We start from the raw sequence: 20,830 nt of genomic DNA on the forward strand, positions 1-20,830 counted from the left end.
TCCATGAAATGATTGTCACAATGTGATTTATTCTTGACAGATAAAGTGTATATCATCTCAAAACTTTATTAATCAATCTCTTCCAAATATATCACAATGAAAATGAAATCACAATTAACATTTGCAAACTGTAGTCAGGCTTAAACAAAATTTGGGGTATTGAAACTGATTCCATGGTGTCTTCTCCACAAACGACGAAGGTGGCTTGCTGGCATTTTCCGGTTTCTATGACACTTGTATTAAGCAGTTGTTGATCATCTCGTCTGGTAGTCAGTTATGGTCATCCTGGAGATTTTCGTGGCCTCAAATGACCCTCCTTTGGATGAACTTTGAGGATTGTACAGACTGCACCATGGGATAGTCCAAGCAAATCAGCAATATTGGCATGTTTGTGTCCATCCTGTTGGAGTGCAAGCACTCTTTGGCATATTGCCAGTGGCGTTGGAAGAGGCATAGCCTAGGGAAGTTCTGTGTCAAATTTGGTTGAAAATTATTTCAGACAATTCTGAAAACGTGGACCTATTGCATGCAGGCTTTAGGCAGGAAAAGGACAACAAAGCAAGTGTCTTGTCTTTTATAGCGCCACACAAATGTTATGCATGAATCCATTTCACCTGGGTAATTGGGACACATAATGTAATCATTGCACCTGGTCAAAAGTGATGATCAATGCATTTAAATAGAAATAAACACAGGATTGTGTCTGAAAACAAAATTATTCCCACTAACAGGTACCATGATGAAGAGATAATCAGTGTTATTCACTTCACCTGTCAGCGGTCATAATGTTATGCCTGATCGGTGTATATCTACAGTACTGTGCAAAAGTTTTAGGCTGGTGTGAAAAAATGCTGTAAACCAAGAATGTGTTCAAAAATATAAATAATAATTGTTTATTTTTATCAATATACAAAATGCGAAGTGAGCGAACAAAAGAAAAATCTAAATCAAATCAATATTTGGTGTTACTACCCTTTGCCTTCAAACCAGCATCAATTCTTACAGGTACATTTGCACAGTAAGGATATTGTAGGATTAAAGTCAGGTGTATGATGACCAATTATACCAAACAGGTGCTAATGATCATCAATTTCGCGTGAAGGTTGAAACATAGTCATTAACTGAAACAGAAACAGCTGTGTAGGAGGCTTAAAACTGAGTGAGGAACAGCCAAACTCTGCTACTTAGGTGGGGTTGCAGAAGACAGATTCATGTCACAGGTCATACACCTCAGCAAGACTGTGCACAGCAATAAGACACAAGGTAGTTATACTGCATCAGCAAGGTCTCTCCCAGCCAAAGATTTCAAAGCAGACTGGGGTTTCAAGATGTGCTGTTCAAGCTCCTTTGAAGAAGCACAAAGAAACGGGCAACAATGATGATCGTAGACGCAATGGTCGGCCAAGGATGAAAAAGCAGATGAAAAACACATCAAGCTTATTGAAGTCCAGCAGTGCCATCAGTTCAGAACTGGCAGAAACCAGTGGGACCCAGGAACACCCATCTACTGTCCGGAGAAGTCTGGCTAGAAGTGGTCTTCATGGAAGAGGTGCAGCCAAAAAGCCATACCTCTGACATGGAAACAAGGCCAACTGACTCAACTATGCATGAAAACATAGGAACTGGGGTGAAGAAAAATGGCAGCAGGTGCTCTGGACAGAGGAGTCAAAATTTGAAATATTTGGCTGTAGCAGAAGGCAGTTTGGTCACCAAAGTGCTGGGGCCTGTTGCACAAAAGTAGGATTAAGACATCCAGGATAAGTGACTGAGCTGAGTTCAACCTATCCAAAACATGAGCGTCCATTCAAGATTGCTTTTTATTGAAATTTGCATTGCAACCCCCGTGTAGAAAGAGAAGATAATAAAATAAGATAAAATAAAATATAAGATGAACTCACATGTAATGATCAGGCCCTTTTTGGTCATTTCATGTGTTCTCATGCTCTGATCTTTAGCCTACATGGATGTCCTTCATAGCCTAGAGCTGTAAGGATAACATGGCTGGTGAGAGCCACTTCTCATAACAAAAAGGCAGGTGGCACACTGGTTGTTGACAGTCTCGTCTCCTCTTCTCTTTTTGTGATGTCTATTGCATTTAGATCTGGCATTCACGCCTTGACCAATTATATTCTGTAACGTATATCTGATTATTGTACTGGGTTGGTCAAACCCAACATGATAAATGTGAACTTTTGTATGACAACTGGGCTCATTTTGGCTGAGATCCTCAGGGAACTCTGACTTTCTGAGACCAGCGCTGTATTACTTTATATGTGACCTCAATAAATACTTTGACTGTGAACTGAAGATTGCTTCGGACTGTTCTTTGAAATATGAATAATGTCATGTAATTATTGAATAAAATTTGAAACTTGAATAATAAGTGAAGAACCATGAAATGTAATTTTAAACACATCTAGATAAAATAAACTCACAAGATAAAATAAACTCACAGATAAAATAAACTCACAAGATAAAATAGACTCACAGGACATAAAAAGTCAGCATTTAAAACGTATATACAATATACATAAAATGCAATAGTACTGTGTGTATACTTCAATGTTAAGTACACAGAAGGTGCAAGTGAAGGTGGTCGCAGTGTGCAAACAGAAGTGTCCTCACAGTCTCTCCCTCCAATAGGTGGGAGTGACTGTGTGTGGCTATGTGGGGGGCAGCGGGGGGGGAGGGGGTGTGGGTGTGAGGCGGCGGGGGAAGGGGTGGGTGTGTGTGTAGATGTGCGTGTGTGACTGCGGGGGGGTGTTGCTGCAGGGTGGTGAGGTGTGTGAGGTGCTGCAGGAGGTGATTGCTCTGACAGCTCTGGGGAAGAAGCTGTCCCTCAGTCTGTTGGTGGTTGTTCTTATGTTCCTGTACCGCTTTCCTGATGGAAGCGGTACAAACAGTCTGTGGCCCGGGTGGCTGGGGTCCGTGGCGATGGATCTTGCCCTCTTCTTGACCCGGCCTGCATATATAGAGTCCAGGTCAGGAAGGGGGCAGCCCACGACGCCTTGTGCAGTTTTTACCACCCGTGCCAGTTGTTTCCTCTCCTGTGCCGTGCAGCTGCCATACCACACTGTCACACTGAGGCAGAGGATACTCTCGATCGTGGCCCTGTAAAAGTTCACGAGCAGCCGAGAGGAAAGTCCAGCCCGTTTCAGTTTCCTGAGGAAGAAAAGCCTTTGTTGTTTCTTCTTCACCAGGCGGGAGGTGTTCATAGACCAGGAGAGGTCAGATGTGATGTGGAGGCCCAGGAACTTGATGTTGTCCACACGCTCCACCACTTCTCCGTCCACGAGGAGGGGGGCGTGATCCGTCTTCCTGGACCTCCTAAAGTCCACAATCATCTCCTTGGTCTTCCCTGTGTTCAGAACCAGGTTGTTGGCTGAACACCACTGGGTGAGCTGGTAAATCTCCTCTCTGTAGTGGGTCTCGTTGTTGTCTGAGATGAGACCCACTACTGTAGTGTCGTCCGCGAACTTCACGACTGTGTTCGTGGGGTGGATGGCAGCAGAGTCATGTGTGAACAGGGTGAAGAGGGCTGGGCTGAGCACACAACCCTGTGGCGTGCCCGTGCTGAGGACCAGAGGGGATGATGTCGCATTCCCTATTCTCACCACCTGAGGCATGTTGGTGAGAAAGTCTCTTATCCAGTGGCACAGTGATGCAGGCAGACCCACCGCGTGTAGCTTCAGCGCCAGCTTGTCTGGGATGACGGTGTTAAAAGCTGAGCTGAAGTCAACAAATAGCATCCTGACATAGGTGTTGGGCTGCTGCAGATGGGTCAGGGCTGCGTGCAGGGTGATGGAGACAGCATCCTCTGTAAACCGATTCCCTCTGTAGGCAAACTGAAGGCTGTCTAGGTCCGAGGGGATGAAGTCTCTGATGTACCTGAGAAGAATCTGTTCAAAGCACTTCATGATTACCGGGGTTAGAGCATCAGGCCGGTAATCGTTCAGGCAGGTGGCGGACGTCTTCTTAGGCACTGGTATGATGGTGGACGACTTGAGGCACTCAGGAACCATGGACAGCTGCAGGGACAGATTGAAAATGTCCAGGAACACTCCTGCTAGCTGGTCAGCGCATGTTCTCAGAGTCTGGCCTGACACCTTATCCGGTCCTGTAGCTTTGCGGGTGTTGATCCTCCTCAGGGTGGATGTCACCTGGTGCCGCTGTAGGACGAGGGGCTGGTGCTGCTCCTCCAGCCTGGGTAGATGTGTAGCTTCTCTGCTGCCTGACATGTCAAAGCGGGCAAAGAAGCTGTTTAAGGTGTCAGGCAGAGTGGGGTCGTGGCTGGCGAGCTAAGTGCTGGACTTGTAGTCCGTCATGGTTCTGATGCCTCTCCACATGTTCCGGGGGTTGTTGTTATTGAAGTGGTCTTCAATTTTCTGTTTATGCCGGAGCTTGGCCTGCTTAATTCCTTTCTTCAGCTCTGCTCGAGCCCTGCTGTAAGCCAGCCTATCTCCAGATCTGTAGGCGGTGTCCCGGGCTTTCAGCAGGGACCGTACTGTGCTGTCCAGCCATGGTTTCTGGTTGGGATGGTTTCCGTGATGGTCTTAACAGGGAGGACAGCATCAGTGCAGAACTGAATGTAGGACAATACAGATGATGTATACTCCTCCAGGTCTGCCCCTTCACTGAACAGACTCCAGTCTGTGTGCTAAAAGCAGTCCTGAAGTGCAGAGGAGGCCTCCACAGTCCATACCTGTATTGACCTGGTGGTTGGCTTTGTTCTGCAGGCCAGAGGCTTGTATGCAGGAATCAGTTCCACTGAGATGTGGTCTGACATGCCCAGGTGTGGAGCTGCTGCAGCCTTGTAAGCAGCAGGGATGTTGCAGTAGACCTGATCCAAAATGTTATTGTCTCTGGTAGGAAAGTCTATGTCTCAGCTTGAAAGGTCGGCATTTCACCGCCAGGTATTCCAAATCAGGAGAGCAGAATGTGCCGACGGAGTGTGTAGCTGTACACCAGGCATTGTGTACGTACAGCGCCAAACCTCCGCCTCTGGAAAACAGACTGTGTTTCCGGAAAATAGCAAACAACAAAAAACAGACTTGTGTATGTATATTTAAATTGTTACATTTCATGCTCTTATTTTAGTATATGTGTCATGCACCAATTTCACCAGAAAAAATTCCTCGTATGTGTAAAAGCGTACTTGGCAATAAAGCTTTTCCTGATTCTGATTCTGATTCTCTGCTCTTACCCGAAGCTGCAGACCTGTCTGCCCGATACAGAGAGCGCCCTGCTAGCTCCACCGCTGCGTCCGGGATGTTATCGTCCAGCCAGGTCTCTGTGACAACGGTCACACAGCTGTCCATCTGGCGAGAGACAGTCCTTAGACGGACTTCGTCGATTTTGTTGGCGAGAGACCTGGCGTTGGTGAGGAAGAGACTGGGCAGCGCCGGTCTGTGAGGGTTAGCTTGTAGCCTAGCACGCAAGCCGGCTCTCTTGCCCCTCTTTTGTTTATGGTGCCTCCTCCGTCTCCTAGGCAGCAGTGGGGGGATGGTGGTGGGCTCTGGAGTCCGTAGCAGCTCCGGTGGAATAAAGTCCAGTTTAGGGGGTGTGTGGAGTCCGAACTGTACCCCAAAGTTCCACAGTTCGGCCCTGCTGTACTGTGTGAGAGTCCATGCTTAATCGGTTGCACAAAGACCAAGCCAGGAAGACACGGATTCATCAAGCCAGGTGAAATCCTGGATAAGTATGTGCATGCGGCTTCCTCAAATGGACCCCGCCGTCGATCGCTGATTCAACGATTCACCTTGACTACAAGAGCAGCATACTTTTCTCCGTTGGAGGCTGAAATCCTCATGGAGGCTTACGAGGAGGTGAAGGAGCAAAGGGTGGTGGGTCACAAAAAGCAGACCTCACCCCAGCAGAGGACAAAGCCCTGGCACACAACAATGGCAGACCTGTGTTGGAGGGGATCCCTGGGGGGACAGACACAAACATATGTCCCTCCCAAGAAGCCACCCACTTCATACAAGGTACATTCTTCCATTTCTACATGGGACATAACTACATTCATATCGAATCCATTTGGACTATCTGACTTTGGTTTGCCTTGCAGTTTCTGGCAACACTGTCACACTGTTGGAGCCACCAACACCAGAGTCACCAATGCCAGAAGATGCTGATCCAGTGAGACTCCGTAGGCTTCATTACATCATTTCTGTAACAGGACCCAGATGCTGTACTGGGAGAAAGCCAGCCTGGCAACATAGTGAGTATTAATGGAAGGACATTCCCCTTAGGCAAAATTCCCGCTGTGCTAATTGTCGTGCGTTTACAGAACTCACAAGCTATCAGACAGCTGTATGCCACCCATTTACGGCGGCAAATACAACTGGCAGATGTGGAGATGACCTACAAAAAAAAAAAAAAGCTAGAAGACCTCGCATTGGAGTCTGAAATAAAAAGGAGGACAATGAGAAAATTGAATTGGACCTTGAAATAAAAAAAAACTTGAGCGGGAGGTGAGTTATGCCTTCAATGCACATTGTATGCTGACTGTAACACAAACAGTGTATTAATCATTATTCTCCTTTCCTCCCCCAGCTCCAAGAAGATGACACATCTTAAAAAATAAAATAAAAGGCCAAATGGAATTTTGGTGGTGTCTGTCTGTTTAATGTATGCACACTTAGGGCTACCATAGAGATGACATGAGGCACACGGACTGTGGACTTTCCATCTGTCATCCCACTTAAGTGCTATGATTGGTTGGAAGTTGAAACACTGACTGTATTAAGGATAGAAGAAAGGCACATAATGTACACTGAAATGCAATTTCCCAGATATATCAAAACACCTTATGGCAATAAAAAGTGAGTAGAAGGAACGGTTTGATTATCTAGTCTTTGATGTAGTAGATGACTATTTAAGAAAAAAAAAGTATCATGATAACTAAATAACTATTTGCAGTTTGTGAGGTGTGAGGGTGCAAAGTTGTTCCTCGTTAAGTCAAGTGGGCCACTAGCCTATGTGAAGGCCCAAAATGGTGTGTTCCTTTCTGCTCTAACAATGGCATGCCCATTCTTGCAAGATGTGGTGGATGAGGAAGCACTCGTGCTCAGGAGAGCCTTCAGGCGAGAGAGGGTCTTCAGGGACCGGTTGGACCCACTGGCCTTCCCTGATGACCACCTTTATGAGAGATACAGGTTTTTTTGCGGATGGCATCAGGTATCTGTGCAGACTGCTGGGTCCCAGGATCAAACACTGCACAGCACGGAGCCATGCACTGAGTGTTGAGCAGATGATTTGTGTGGCCTTGCGCTTTTGGAGTGGAGGCTTCCTGTACCCAGTGGGGGTTGACAGGTTTAATAGTCTTCATCTTATAATTTCAGATGGTCTGCAGTGCTGACTGTCTGATCAGCAATGTTGTGGCAAAGTGGCCTGGCTCAGTCCATGACTCCCAAGTCTTTCGGACCTCTGGAATCTATCAGCGCCTATCACAGGGTGAGCCACACAACCTCTATTAATAACCACTTTTTACATCATAGCTGTGTCAAGAATGTCACTCTATTTATGAGGTTGTGATGATGAGATTTTGTATTGACAGGTGAATTCTCTGGTGTCTTGCTGGGGGACAGAGGGTATGCCTGTCAGCCTTTTCTCCTGACACCGTACACATACCCCCAGGAAGCACAGCAGGCCTACAATCATGCCCATACCAGGACACGGGCCAGGACTGAAATGACCTTTGGCCTCCTGAAGGCACGCTTCCATTGTCTCCATGACTTACGGGTCAGCCCTTTGAGGGCATGTGACATCACTGTGACCTGTACTGTACTCTACAATGTGGCCTGCCTGAGGAATCCTGCCATCTTCCCTGATGACGACAGCGGTCTACTGGTCAGGGACCAATATGTGTTGAATTATTTTAGTTAACATGCATGCTGTGAACTTAGGTGAATATGTCCTGCATTGGCAGAGATGCATGCTGTGAACTTAGGTGAATATGTCCTGCATTGGCAGAGGAATTTGTGTTGTTTTTCTTTTTTTTTTTTAAATTTAGATTGATTTGGCCTCTTATGTTTGTGCTGTATACTGTGTGTATACAAGCTTGCAGGGAGGCTACTGCATCCATTCATTTGTCTGTTCATTTGTTGTGTACGGATTTGTCCTGCATTTATTTCAGTGTGCAGACATGTGGGGTGTATTATATACAGACCTTTGAATGTGTATTTATTCTTGTGTTGTATAATATGCTTTGATTCTGTGATTTCTATCTTGTAGAGTCACTGTGTGACTTTTTGAAAGGAACTGATGCTTTGATTTATCCTTATTATATCCTTATTATAGATACTTATCCATCATGCAATACCATCAGGGAGGCGTATGCTTAGCCCCAAATTGATTCTGCAGCAGGACAACAACCTCAAACATACAGCCAATGTCATTAAGAACTATCTTCAGTGGAAAGAATACCAAGAAGTCCTGGAAGTGACGGTATGGCCCCCATAGAGCCCTGATCTATGCTTCAAGATGGCGCCGTACGAGCAGCAGCCTGTTGCAGCAGCTCTCTAGACTCTTAGGAGTTTTTCTTCTCTTTTTCTGGTTTCTTGTGTGTCTTTTTTATCCATTTTAGTTCTGCGTGTTTGTAAATCTCCGGTGCATCAGAGACATCAAGCTCAGTAACTCTGGTGCTACTTTTCAACACTTTTACAATTTGTGCAACTTTTCTCCGCGTCTGTGGGTCCGTGAGAAGCAATGGCTCCCATTGTTTACCGTAGGGATCATCTGCTGGCCCTGCGTAACACAGATGTGTGGCCTGAGGAGCAACCCGATGTCCCCCGCGAGTTAAGGAGGATGATGCAGGGATGCCACGCTGGGATCAAACACCGCAACAGGAGGAGAGCTTATAGACCGACTCTGCCGTCCGTCATCATGGGGAACGTAAGATCTCTCCCCAGTAAGATGGACGAGCTGGCAGCGTTGACCCGGCATTTTAGGAATTCCGGCAGTGCAGTATGCTATTGTTTTCAGAGACATGGCTGGGCATGCAGCACACAGACGCGACTGCAGCACTGGATGGATTCTCACTCACACAGGCAGATCAGACAGAGAGGAGCGGTAAGAGGAAAGGAGGTGGACTGGCATTGTTTGTGAATGACAGATGGTGTAACTCCAGGCACATCACTATCAAAGAGCAGCAATGCTGCCCGGACGTTGAGATGTTGGCTGTTAGTTTGAGGCCATATTATCTGCTGCAGGAGTTCTCACATGCCATAGTGGTGGCTGTGTATATTCCTCCCTCTGCTAACGCCGATGCAGCCTGTCACGTCATCAACACCATGATCAGCAGGCTGCAGACTCAGAAACCACAGGCCCTCTTACTGATCTCTGGGGATTTTAATCATGCCTCTCTGTCCTCCACTCCTCGCCCAAATTCATCCAGTATGTCACATGTGCCATCAGAGACAATAAAACTACGGACTTATTCTATGCCAACACCAAGGAGGCATATGAATCATCACCCCTCCCCTCTCTGGGAAGAGCTGATCACAACCTGGTTCATCTCCTACCTGTATACAAGGCCCCTGTTAACAGGCAACCAGCTGTGTCCCGCACAGTGAAGAGGTGGGCTGAAGAGGCTGAAGAGGCTCTGAAGGACTGCTTCAATACAACAGTGTAGGAAATATTCTGTGACTCTCATGAGGAGGACATTGACAGTTTAACAGACAGCATCACGGACTATATAAACTTCTGTGTGGAGAACATTGTACCCACCATTACTGTACGGCATCACAACAAACCCTGGATTAATAATTGATCAGAAGACACTCAGCTCTCCTGCTCCAACTTGTCCCTCACACCTCTCCAGGTGAGGAATCAGCTCAGGAGGATAAAGACCAGGAAGGCTGCAGGACTGGACGGACTCAGTCCCAGGCTCCTCAGATCCTGCTCTGATCAGCTGAGCAGGATCATTGACATCTGTTCAACCTGAGCCTGATACTGGGAAGGGTGCCACGCCTCTGGAAGACGTCCTGCGTGGTACCTGTGCGAAAATCCCCACATCCCAAGGACCCTAGCTGATACAGGCCGGTCACCCTAACATCCCACTTCATGAACACCCTGGAGCAGCTCGTCCTTGCCCACCTGTGCCCCCTGGTGAGCTCGTCCATGGACCCGCTGCAGTTTGCGTACCAGCCAGGCATCAGAGTGGACAATGCTCTCATCTTCCTCCTCCATCGAGCTCTGTCTCACCTGGAATTGCCTGGGAGCTCTGTTTGGGTCCTTTTCCTGGACCTCAGCAGTGCTTTCAACACCATCAGGCCAGCCATCCTGAGAAACAAGCTGGAGCTTTTGGGGGTGGACCAACACCTCACATGCTGGATAGTGGACTATATCTCCAACCGCCCACAGTATGTGAGGACACGGGGCTGTGTGTCAGGGGCTGTCCTCTGCAGTGTAGGGGCCCTCCAGGGAACAATGCTGGCACCGTTTCTCTTCACCTTCTATACATCTGACTTTTCCCACTTGTCACCCACCTGCCACCTGCAGAAGTTCTCTGATGACTCTGCCATTGTCGGCCTCATCACAGATGGGGACAACAGGTCATACAGAGGACTCATCCAGGATTTTGTGGACTGGTGCCAGCAGAACCACCTCCTGATTAATGCTGGAAAAACCAAGGAGCTGTTTGTGGACTTCCGTCGACGCCCGTACTCTTCCCCATCACCAGTGAACATCCAGGGAAAGGACACTGAGATGGTGACATCTTATAAGTACCTGGGTGTTCATCTGAACAACAAACTGGACTGAACTCATAACACCACTGCACTTTATCTATCTGCTCAGGAGGCTGAGGTCTTTTGGGGTGCATGGGGCACTCCCGAAGACTTTCTATGACTCTGTTGTGGCCTCTGCCATTTTCTATGGTGTAGTCTGTGTGGGAATACATGAAAACACAGAAGGATTTGAGGAAGCCTATATCCACAGAAGTTCTGTAGTTAGTTCTCCAAGATGTTTGGAACAACCTACCACTCGAGTTCCTTAAAAACTGTGTGCAAGTGTTACCTAGAAGGATTGATGCTGTTTTGAAGGCAAAGGGTGGTCACACCAAATATTGATTTGATTTAGATTTCTCCCTTTGTTCATTCACTGCATTTTGTTCATGGAAAATTGCAAAGTAAGTAAAAGTATCGGAAATCCGAGGAGAAAACATCATGCCTTCCATAGAAATCAATTGAACCGTAATGTTAGTCAACTGGAGCCTATTGTCCTTTAGAAATGGACTGATATTTGTCTATTTGAATGCTACCAGAGCTGAAGTCTGACTACCCATAACCTTAACACAAGATTCTAACAATGAGAAATGTGCTTTTATGAGTACAAAAGACACTTGTTTTGAAGGGGTGTCAATACTAATGACCATGCAGTTTTCATTTCCCGCAGCATTTTGGTGGTATTTTGTGTTGAATTTGGGGAAACCAATTGTTGTTTTAGTTGTGTTAAGTTATTGAAATAATCCTGGTTTGGTTATTTTATCAGAAAACCTCCAAAAGTGTGCGACTTTTGATAGAAAACCAACACTTCCAGAGGGGTGCCAATACTTTCGCCAATGACTGTATGTGCTACATGCGTGAAAGGGCAACTCTGGACAATGTCCATAGCTAATTCTGCACTAGCCAGAGGTCATCTGAGAAAAAGGCTTTGATGTCTCTACTATCTATATTTTGGGTGGGTAGATGTAGCAATCCAGCGACAAAAATTTGGGTCGCAGCACTATTTACTACTTTCTCATGTTACCTGAGACAACAGTTGGTGGTGACAATGCACCTCTGCTGCATCTCTGTTCTTTCCATTTGAAACCGTAAAGCTTCCACTTAGAGAGACACTTCATTTTACTGTTTTGAGCCTTTTTTTTTTAACTTAGGTGTCTCATGTGAGGCAGTTGTTTTTGTTTGTATGGAAGTCCCAAATAAAAGAAGAAAATGATCAAAATGTATGGTAGAGTATGTTCACTTTAAACCATTTCATAATTAATTTTCTGTATTCTGTACACTTTTTATGCCCCCTTTATGCCACTACCACTATCTGGCTGTAACAACTGAATTTTGTCGGTGTGGAATCAATGAAGCCTTATCTTAATTTAGAGAACAACTACTATACTGTGGCAGCTGAGGCTCAGGAGATGTGGTCGTCCACTTACCAGAAGGTCAGTGGTTTGATTCTTGACCCCAGCAGTCTACATGACCAAGTATGAAGTAAGACCACAAAATGCTCCCAATGTGCTATCGCTATTGTATGTGTGTGAATGGATAACGTTCCTAATGAGCAGGTGGCTTAACCACTGTGTGAATGTCTGTGTGAATGGTGTAATGCAGACTTGTGTTGTAAGAGCACTTTGAGTGGTAGTCAGACTACAAAAGCGCAATACAAATACAGTCCATTTACGTAAAATATACATAATGCACAAAACAGTCACTCTGATGAGCTGATTACAATTCCTTTCAAAAATTTCTCATTATACTGTTGACAGTCTGTGATGCAGAATAGTTCAGTATAATAGTCAAAAAGTAGCGTATACTTTACCTCATTGAGGATGCTCTCCAGTGTGGGAGGTGTGTCCACTTGGGGAATGTCAAACTCCTTATCATCAATCTGAGAGTCAAAGAACAACAAAAACCCAGTTAGAAAACAGTATTTGTTTGTGATTACTTTGTTGTGTGTATACTCAAATATCCTTCATCTGGCTGGCTGCCAGCATGTCCTTCATGTGTTTTTCTCCAATTAACACTGGAAACCACTCCACCACTACACCTAAGTGACCATCGATCTAATCTACACAGACTCAGGACTTAGCAACGGCTGGTATTTGGAAGCAGCGAGTTAGCTTCCCTGTGCCGAGCAGAGCTATGAAGCTCTGAGGCTAAGACATTTTTCCAACTACTTTTGTGTTACCTTGCAATACATTTTGCATTCCCTCTGATCCAAAAACCCTCTTTATACCTGACATTAAAATGCATCTCCGGTGACCTCATCACAAGTGGACAGCACTAATCACAAGTGTAAACAACGACCAAGACACATTGTGATCTGATCATTCAAACCACTTACTGAGGTGATCTGGGACGCATTTGACCACGCACCTTTTTTCTAGTGTTAATACTAAGGCGTCCTGATGTGTCCCAGCAAAGAACTTAACAGGAACATACCTCATCAATGCGGGACGTGGCAGTGGTTTTAGTGACAGTGGACCAATGCTTGAAAATGAAAATGAAATGAAAATGCTTGAGGAACACTGATCAATGTTGCTGGAGTACAAGTTCCTTTTTGTCCTGTCCTACGCTCATTTGCCAACAATCTCAACAGCTGGAATAGCCTGTACATGTATATTAGTTCCTGAAAAATGTTTGTTCTCTTAGCTAACTGTTAGCCCATGTGCAACAAATAAGATGACATGTAATAACAGTGTCTTGGCATTCCACTTGTGATCAGATCACCCAAGATGCATGTTATTGCCAGGTGTGGACAGGGTCAGTATTCATTTATCTGACTGGAGTGTGTGCAAGTTAGAATCTATGGTCCTGACAATGGCTCTGAAATATCAGTAGCCAAACTGTGTTATGTACTGATACATCCATGGTGCTGTAACTACACACTATAAACTCTCATTTCTATACTACATTGTATTCTATATACTCTATAGAGCAGTGTCATTCTTCATGATCAAAGTGACAAGTACCAAGATGTAGTAGCGGAGGAGCAAGAGGAACATAGAGACACACCACTGCCAGTATTATTCCTATAATATTTCTATAATTATTCAGATTCTTCTGTGCTGCTGAAAATACACCCAAGACCAATCCACCTTTGCCACAAAATTTTTAGGGGAGACAAGACTTCAAACAGAGGAGCAACAAATTAAAGGCAAAACCTGAAACCTTTCCAATAGAAAAAGATCTATGTGACTTTGAAAGCGGGTTCATTGCTGGGACATGGGATGGTAGGCAATTAATCACAAAGACTGCTCAACTGGCTAGTGTTTCAAAAGGAACAGTGGCTGAAGTCACCTGTATTTAGATCTCCGGGAAAGACATCAGTAAATAGTAAGAGTGTCACAAATTCAATTCTAAATTGAAAAATCGATCTTTCAGTTTCAATCATCAAAATCAGAAACAAGACCAGCAATTCTTAGTGTTATTGTTTTCTCCACCCTCACCTCCTTGAAAGGGTCCAAAGAAAAATAAAACAACACTTCAAAGACAACACAACAGAGCTCATTAGTAGTTGACAGCTGCATTTTTAGAGAACCCCTGGCCACTCATGTAAAACAGAAAACTTCGCCATTGCTATGTATGCTGTATGCTAATGCAAAGGATGCATAAGTGCCAGAGGGCCAGCCAGCTGTCCGTGATCGTGGGACACCTCTTCAAGCTGAGCCTGCAGAGAGTCCCGGTCCTGTAGATGACATCCTGCGTGGTTCCTGTTCTGAAGAAGAAGTGTCCATGTGGCCTTAACGACTACCAACTTGTTGCACTTACATTATTCATGATGAAGGTGCTAGAGAGGCATTGCAGGTGAAATCATCACTGGACCCTCTACAACCTCATTTGGGCGTAAACGATGCCGTCATACACCTGCTGCAGAATGCTCACTCCCACCTGGCTTGTAGCGGCAGCATTGTGAGAATCACTTTCTTTGATTTCTCCAGTGCATTTAATAGCATCCAGCCACTGCTCTTTGGTGAGAAGCTTCAAGTGACTGATTACCTGACAGACAGACAGACCGCAGTTTCTTCGACTGGGCAGTGTTCTGTCTGAGACCATGGAAAGTAGTACAGGAGTGCCACAGGGGACTGTTTTGTCTGCTTTTCTCTTCACCAGGATTACAAATATCTCGGAGTGCACCTCGACAACAGACTGAACTGGAAAACCAACATCAACGCTGCCTACAAGAAAGGGATAAGCAGACTCTATTTCCTGATCGGATCATTCAACATGTTCAGCAAGATGTTGGAGATCTTCTACCAGTTTGTTGTTGCCTGTGCAGTCTTTGCGGCAGTGTGCTGGGGGAGCAGCATCAGAGCCAGTGACACCAACAGACTGAACAAACTGATCAGGAAGGCCAGCTCTATTACTGGCTGCAAATTAGACACCTTTGAGGAGGTGGTGGAGAGGAGGACACTGGACAGACTGTTATCTATCATGGATAACCCTGAACATTTTCTTTACCACCTCGTGGACAGACAGCAGAGCTCCTTCTCCAATAGACTGCTCCAGCTCCGCTGTCACAAGGACCACTTCAGGAAATCATTCCTACCACGAGCCATCACACTATATGACAGTAATTTAAAATTTAATCTCCACCAACCTCACAAACTCCAAAAGTTCACATATTAATTGCACTACTGCAATATTGCACATTACTGTTTATTGTTTATTTATTTATATTTATTTATCACATATATATTATAATATGCATTATATAACTATATACTTAGTTACATTTTATATACTTATATACTTAGTTCTTTTTTGTAGGAACATTCTTTCTCTTCAGTTTAGTTTTATTCTCATCCTTATTCTTCTTTATTGTATATTTTTTATGTTTATGTGTATGTTTAACCTGCTGCTGCAACAAAAGAATTTCCCAAATTGGAATCAATAATGTCTAAGTTGATTCACCAGTTACGGAGGTTACTCCAAGATGTTGAGTTTATTTTGTTTTCAGAGAGAAGGAGTTTGAGAAGAGAGTTTTTTTGTGGGGGAAGAATGGTAGCATTGCATTATCTCACTATTAGACCCACTTGGCTTCTGTCAGAATGTACATGAACCTACTCACTGTTTTAACCACATCCTCAACCTTGTTCTGACATATGGCACTGAAATTGCAGACTTAACAGTCTCCTCACAGAAACTCTTTTATCGGACCATCATTTAATAACTTTTGAATTCATTATCAGACGACCTGTCAGTAGGAAAAAAAAATCCTATATCAGATTCCTGTCTGATTGTGCTGTAGCTAAATTTAAGGATATGATCCCATCAGCATTTATATCAATGCCATGTCTCAATACAACAGAGGACTCCTATGCTAACCTTAGTCCCTCCAAAACTGATAGTGCTACAGGTTCATTGCGTATGACACTTGACTCTGTTGTCCCCCTGAAAAAGAAGATAATAAAACAGAGGAGGTTAGCTCCATGGTATATCCCTCAAACCCACAAATTAAAGCAAACTTCACGGAAAATAGAAAGGAAATGGCGTTCTACTAATTTGGAAGAATTTCTGTCAGCCTGGCAAGACAGTCTTTAAATATACAGGACAGCCCTCCGCAGTGGTAGGGCAGCCTATTAATCTGTGCTAATAGAGGAAAATAAGAACAATCCCAGGTCTCTCTTCAGCACTGTAGCCAGGCTGACAGAGAGGCAAAATTCTGTTGAACCATGTATTCCTTTAGCTCTGAACAGTAATGACTACATGAGCTTCTTTAATGTATATAAGTTGCTGCTGTCCCACCCAAGTTACCGTGGTAACGGGGAGAGGTAGGCTCCTACAGAGCCTCAGACTCAGAGAATTCAGCAGGACGCTTCTGAAAGGTTAGTCAAAAAATGTCTTTCTGTCTTTTTCTCTTCAATACGAGCACCACCACGTGAGATACCAGCAGTTCAGACGGTCAATGCTCATGCTAGAAAGCACCAGTCCTAACTTGTAGCATACCAGAATGATGGGGAGAAACTTAGCTAAAAGCCTCTACCAAACATTGTCACCCAAAAGAAACATAATTCATACCCCAAGAAATTACATGCGCATGTAACGAAAACACGGAAATAGCATTTGTCCACTTTAGTACGTCTGCTGATTTCACCACTTCACGCAAACGACACAAGCCTGGTATCATATGAAAGCAGAGAGTCCAAAGGTCCTGGCTGCTTACATAAAGAGGAGGGGGTTTCTAGCAACCACTGGGTTGCTGAGACATTGACCAGTCTAACTGCGCTGTTAGCTTGCGAGGTTTCTTATTTCTTAAGCTTTATACATGCATGATTTTTTTTTTATTTGCTAGTATCAGTCCACATGTGGAAAGTGTAAAACAATGCAGTCAGAGGCTCAGAACACATGCTGCCAGGAGGTGCCACAGGTCACATTATCTTTACCTACGCTTATGACCGCAGTATATTATTGCAGATAACATGCCACTGCAGGTACTCACCTTATGCATAATAGGTTACAAGACGGCTGCAGCAGCTGGATGAAAGGCCACCATGCATTAACAACCATCCTGGCTTAGAACCTGTTTGCCTAAATGTGTTCTCGCTGCAGACCACATTCAACATTTACTGGGCTGACTACGGTCCTTTGCAGCTATGGGGGATAGAGCAGTGCGTTTCATCTATAATAACCTACTTAACTTCACTGTTCACACACAATAATAAACTAGTCAGCCAATGCCACAAATTCAGATCATATTTTTCTTGAACATGTAAAGTTTTTCCTTAGCAAATACTGTATATTACACATTTATTCACATGAAACATTTTACAGAATACAATAAATATTTATTGACTGCAGTCATGAATATTTGTACATGGAAATACAGTACAAGTGAAGGATTCACTGAATCCAAATTAGAAAAATGTGAATACAGATGTTGACATTATAAAACCTGTTAATACAATGTTCAATTTTCTCAGTCATTACAGGTATCTAGCCTATAGGAGTTTTGTGGGCTGGCACTGGGGCTTCCTTGGACAGAACATTTGTGTAGTCATCCCATCAAGCTTAATACTTCTTGACACATAGCTGGTGATGACCTCCTCTGTCCGGATGCTCATATTGTGAAGACACGTCCAGCAGGATGTTTATCTTCAGAATCTCAGCTCTGTCCGATGATGGGTCGACAAAGACCTTATCTATGATCATGTCCATCAAATCATCAATATACCCTGTGCAATACACAGTCACACACACATACAAAAGTGATTCACCAGTATCATTTACTAGATTATTCAACAACTGTTAATATAGTGACATTCTGCATGTTGAATTTTGTAGTTTCTCAGGTATTTAAGTGTGTATTTTTGTGGTTTATATATTGTGTTGAAAGTACCAAGTTGCAGTACTTTGTGTCATGTACAGTATAAATGTTTGTTTTTTGAGTGAAAAAAAAAGAAGTTAACACATACGAATGTGGCCTCAGTCTTCACTGGTTTGGCTCTGCACTCTCCCTTCGTGGACTTTGAAAAACTCAGTTTGAAAAGAGGATCTCCTGGTGATGTGGTGGCTTGTCTTCTATCAGCATTCACGCTGTAACGCAGTGCATTACAAGAACAGTCCTTGCAGGACACAGTAGCCTGCAAAAAGATCTCCGGGCGCTGCTGTTGGCTGGCAGCCCACCGCTCCTGGGCTGCCACAGAGGAAGGACTTGCCGGGATGGGATAAATGGGGAGAAAAGAATTTCACAAAAATGCAGGGCGTGTGCAGTTTCCCCCCCGTAACTCTGTGTGTGAATTGTGACTAATAAAGGGTGTCTTTTTTTACTGACCGAGGTTGGAGAAACAGGCAGCCTTGAAGTTGTCAGCACACAGCAACAGGTTTTTCCCAACTGTAGCAGGGACCTTGCCTTCAAAAATGAATTCTATCCACGCCACTCTTCTGTCCTCTGTGGCTGGGAGCCGATGGAGCGATTTGTGCTCGTCTTTACAGCCAACAACAGAACACTGCCTGTGGCGCCTCGACATGATGATTCCCAACACAGTGCTTTCGATAGCGAAATGGCAGATCTGTGAGAAGGTAGCGCTGTATCTGGTGGGTGGAGAGACACTGGGGAGAGGAGGAGGGGGTGGTCCTCGCTGAATTCGATCAGCTTGTTTGGAAGCTGCAGGCAGGGTGCTTTCAGAAATCCTTATCACACTCAAAAAAGCATGGACGGTCTTATTTCACACTTTGTATGCGTGTGGTAGGACCAGAAACACAAAATAACACGCCAAATCCCAGAAAAAGTGAGTGTTCATAATATGGGACCTTTAAAGAAGTTTTACCTTTAATTGACTCTTCCTTTTGGACATGATCAATCAACAGGCTACGTACCACAGTCCTTTAAAGTAGCTGTAATAAAACCTCTACTTAAAAAGCCTACTCTTCATCCAGGGGTTTTAGTCAACTATAGACCGATATCCAACCTTCCCTTTCTTTCAAAAACTCCTGAGAAAGAAGTTGCTAATCAGCTGTGCGACTTTCTACACAACAATAGTTTATTTGAGGATTTCCAGTTAGGATTTAGAGTGCATCATAGCACAGAGACAGCACTGGTTAAAGTTACAAATGACCTTCTAATTGCATCAGATAAAGGACTTGTCTCTGTACTAGTCTTATTAGATCTTAGTGCTGCTTTCGACACCATTGACCATGGTATCCTATTGCAGAGACTGGAACACTTCATTGGCATGAAGGGATCTGCGCTAAGCTGGTTTAAATCCTACTTTTCAGATTGCTCTCAGTTTGTACACATTAATGACAACTCCTCTGTGCTAGCTAAAGTCAGCTACGGAGTTCCACAGGATTCTGTGTTTAGACCAATTCTATTCACCTTATATATGCTTCCTTTAGGGAACATTATCAGGAAGCAGTCAATAAATTTCCATTGCTATGCAGATGACACCCAACTATATTTATCAATGAAGCCAGAAGAAACCAATTAGTTAACTAGTCTACATGTGTGTCTTCAGGACATAAAGACCTGGATGAGCTGCAATTTTCTGATGCTAAACTCGGACAAAACTGAAGTTACAGTACTATGCCCTAAAAACCTTAGAAACTCACTTTCTGATGACATAGCAGTTATGGATGGCATTGCGCTGGCCTCCAGCACCACTGTAAAGAATCTGGGAGTTATCTTTGATCAGGACATGTCCTTTCACTCCCATGTAAAACAAAGTTCAAGGACTGCCTACGTGACATTGCAAAAATCAGGCACATCCTGTCTCAAAATCATGCAGAAAAACTAGTCCATGCATTTGTAATTTCCAGGTTGGATTATTGCAATTCCTTACTATCAGGTTGCCCAAATTCATTGCTGAATATTTTTCCAGTTGCTCCAGAATACTGCACCATGTGTTCTGACAAAAACGAGGAAGAGAGATCATATTTCTCCAATATTAGCCACTCTGCACTGGCTCCCTGTAAAGTTTAGAATATAATTTAAAATCCTCCTCCTCACTTACAAAGCCATAAATGGTTAGACACCATCTCATATGAAAGAGCTCATAGTACCTTATTACCCCAGTAGAACACTGCGTTCCCAGAATGCAGGCCTAATTATGGTTCCTAAAGTCTCCAAAAGCAGAATAGGAGCCAGAGCATTTTGCCATCAAGCTCCTCTCTAGGGCTGAAACGATTCCTCGAATAATTCGAGTAACTCGATTACAAAAAATGATCGAGGAATTTTCTCTGCCTCGAGGAATCGTTTAATTTTGCCAGCTCAAAGCATGGTATTTCGCCCGGACTACTTTTAATGCGGCACAATGCGCTGACGTCACGCACGTAAAGGAAGAAAGAGGCGGCGGATATGTTTGGTTTTAAACATGGACGTAGAGGTAACAACGAAGAAGGCGACGAAAGCGAAGAGAAAGGCACAAAGAAAAGGCAGAAAATGTCAAAAGTGTGGGAGCATTTCAAGCTGGACACCAAGGCGAACACTGTTGCATGTATTCACTGTAAGACAGCGCTTGCATACCACAACAGTACGTCTTCAATGCTGCAGCATCTCCACCGAAGGCACCCTGTTTACTCCGAGAGCGGAGGACCGTCACCCGAGACAAGGTAAAATTAAGTTAACGTAGCGCTAATTAATGAGATTAACGTTACTGTACCTTGCTAACATA

The 20,830-nt window shown here is 44.3% G+C and overlaps 1 protein-coding gene and 1 pseudogene across 2 annotated transcripts in view; one reads left to right on the top strand and one right to left on the bottom strand.

Annotated features, from left to right (window-relative positions):
- The window catches only part of vps8 (VPS8 subunit of CORVET complex), a 184,283-nt gene that overhangs the window by 143,456 nt on the left and 19,997 nt on the right, over positions 1-20,830 (bottom strand). For both annotated transcript variants that reach the window (XM_076742305.1, XM_076742304.1), the window contains exon 2: positions 12,538-12,606. In XM_076742305.1, the coding sequence (XP_076598420.1) occupies positions 12,538-12,606 (69 nt within the window). The remainder of the gene's footprint in view (positions 1-12,537; positions 12,607-20,830) is intronic.
- LOC143328258 (uncharacterized) lies at positions 14,326-16,496 on the top strand (annotated as a pseudogene).

Source organism: Chaetodon auriga, chromosome 11, assembly GCF_051107435.1.
Source record: "Chaetodon auriga isolate fChaAug3 chromosome 11, fChaAug3.hap1, whole genome shotgun sequence".
Taxonomy (NCBI): Eukaryota; Metazoa; Chordata; class Actinopteri; order Chaetodontiformes; family Chaetodontidae; genus Chaetodon; species Chaetodon auriga.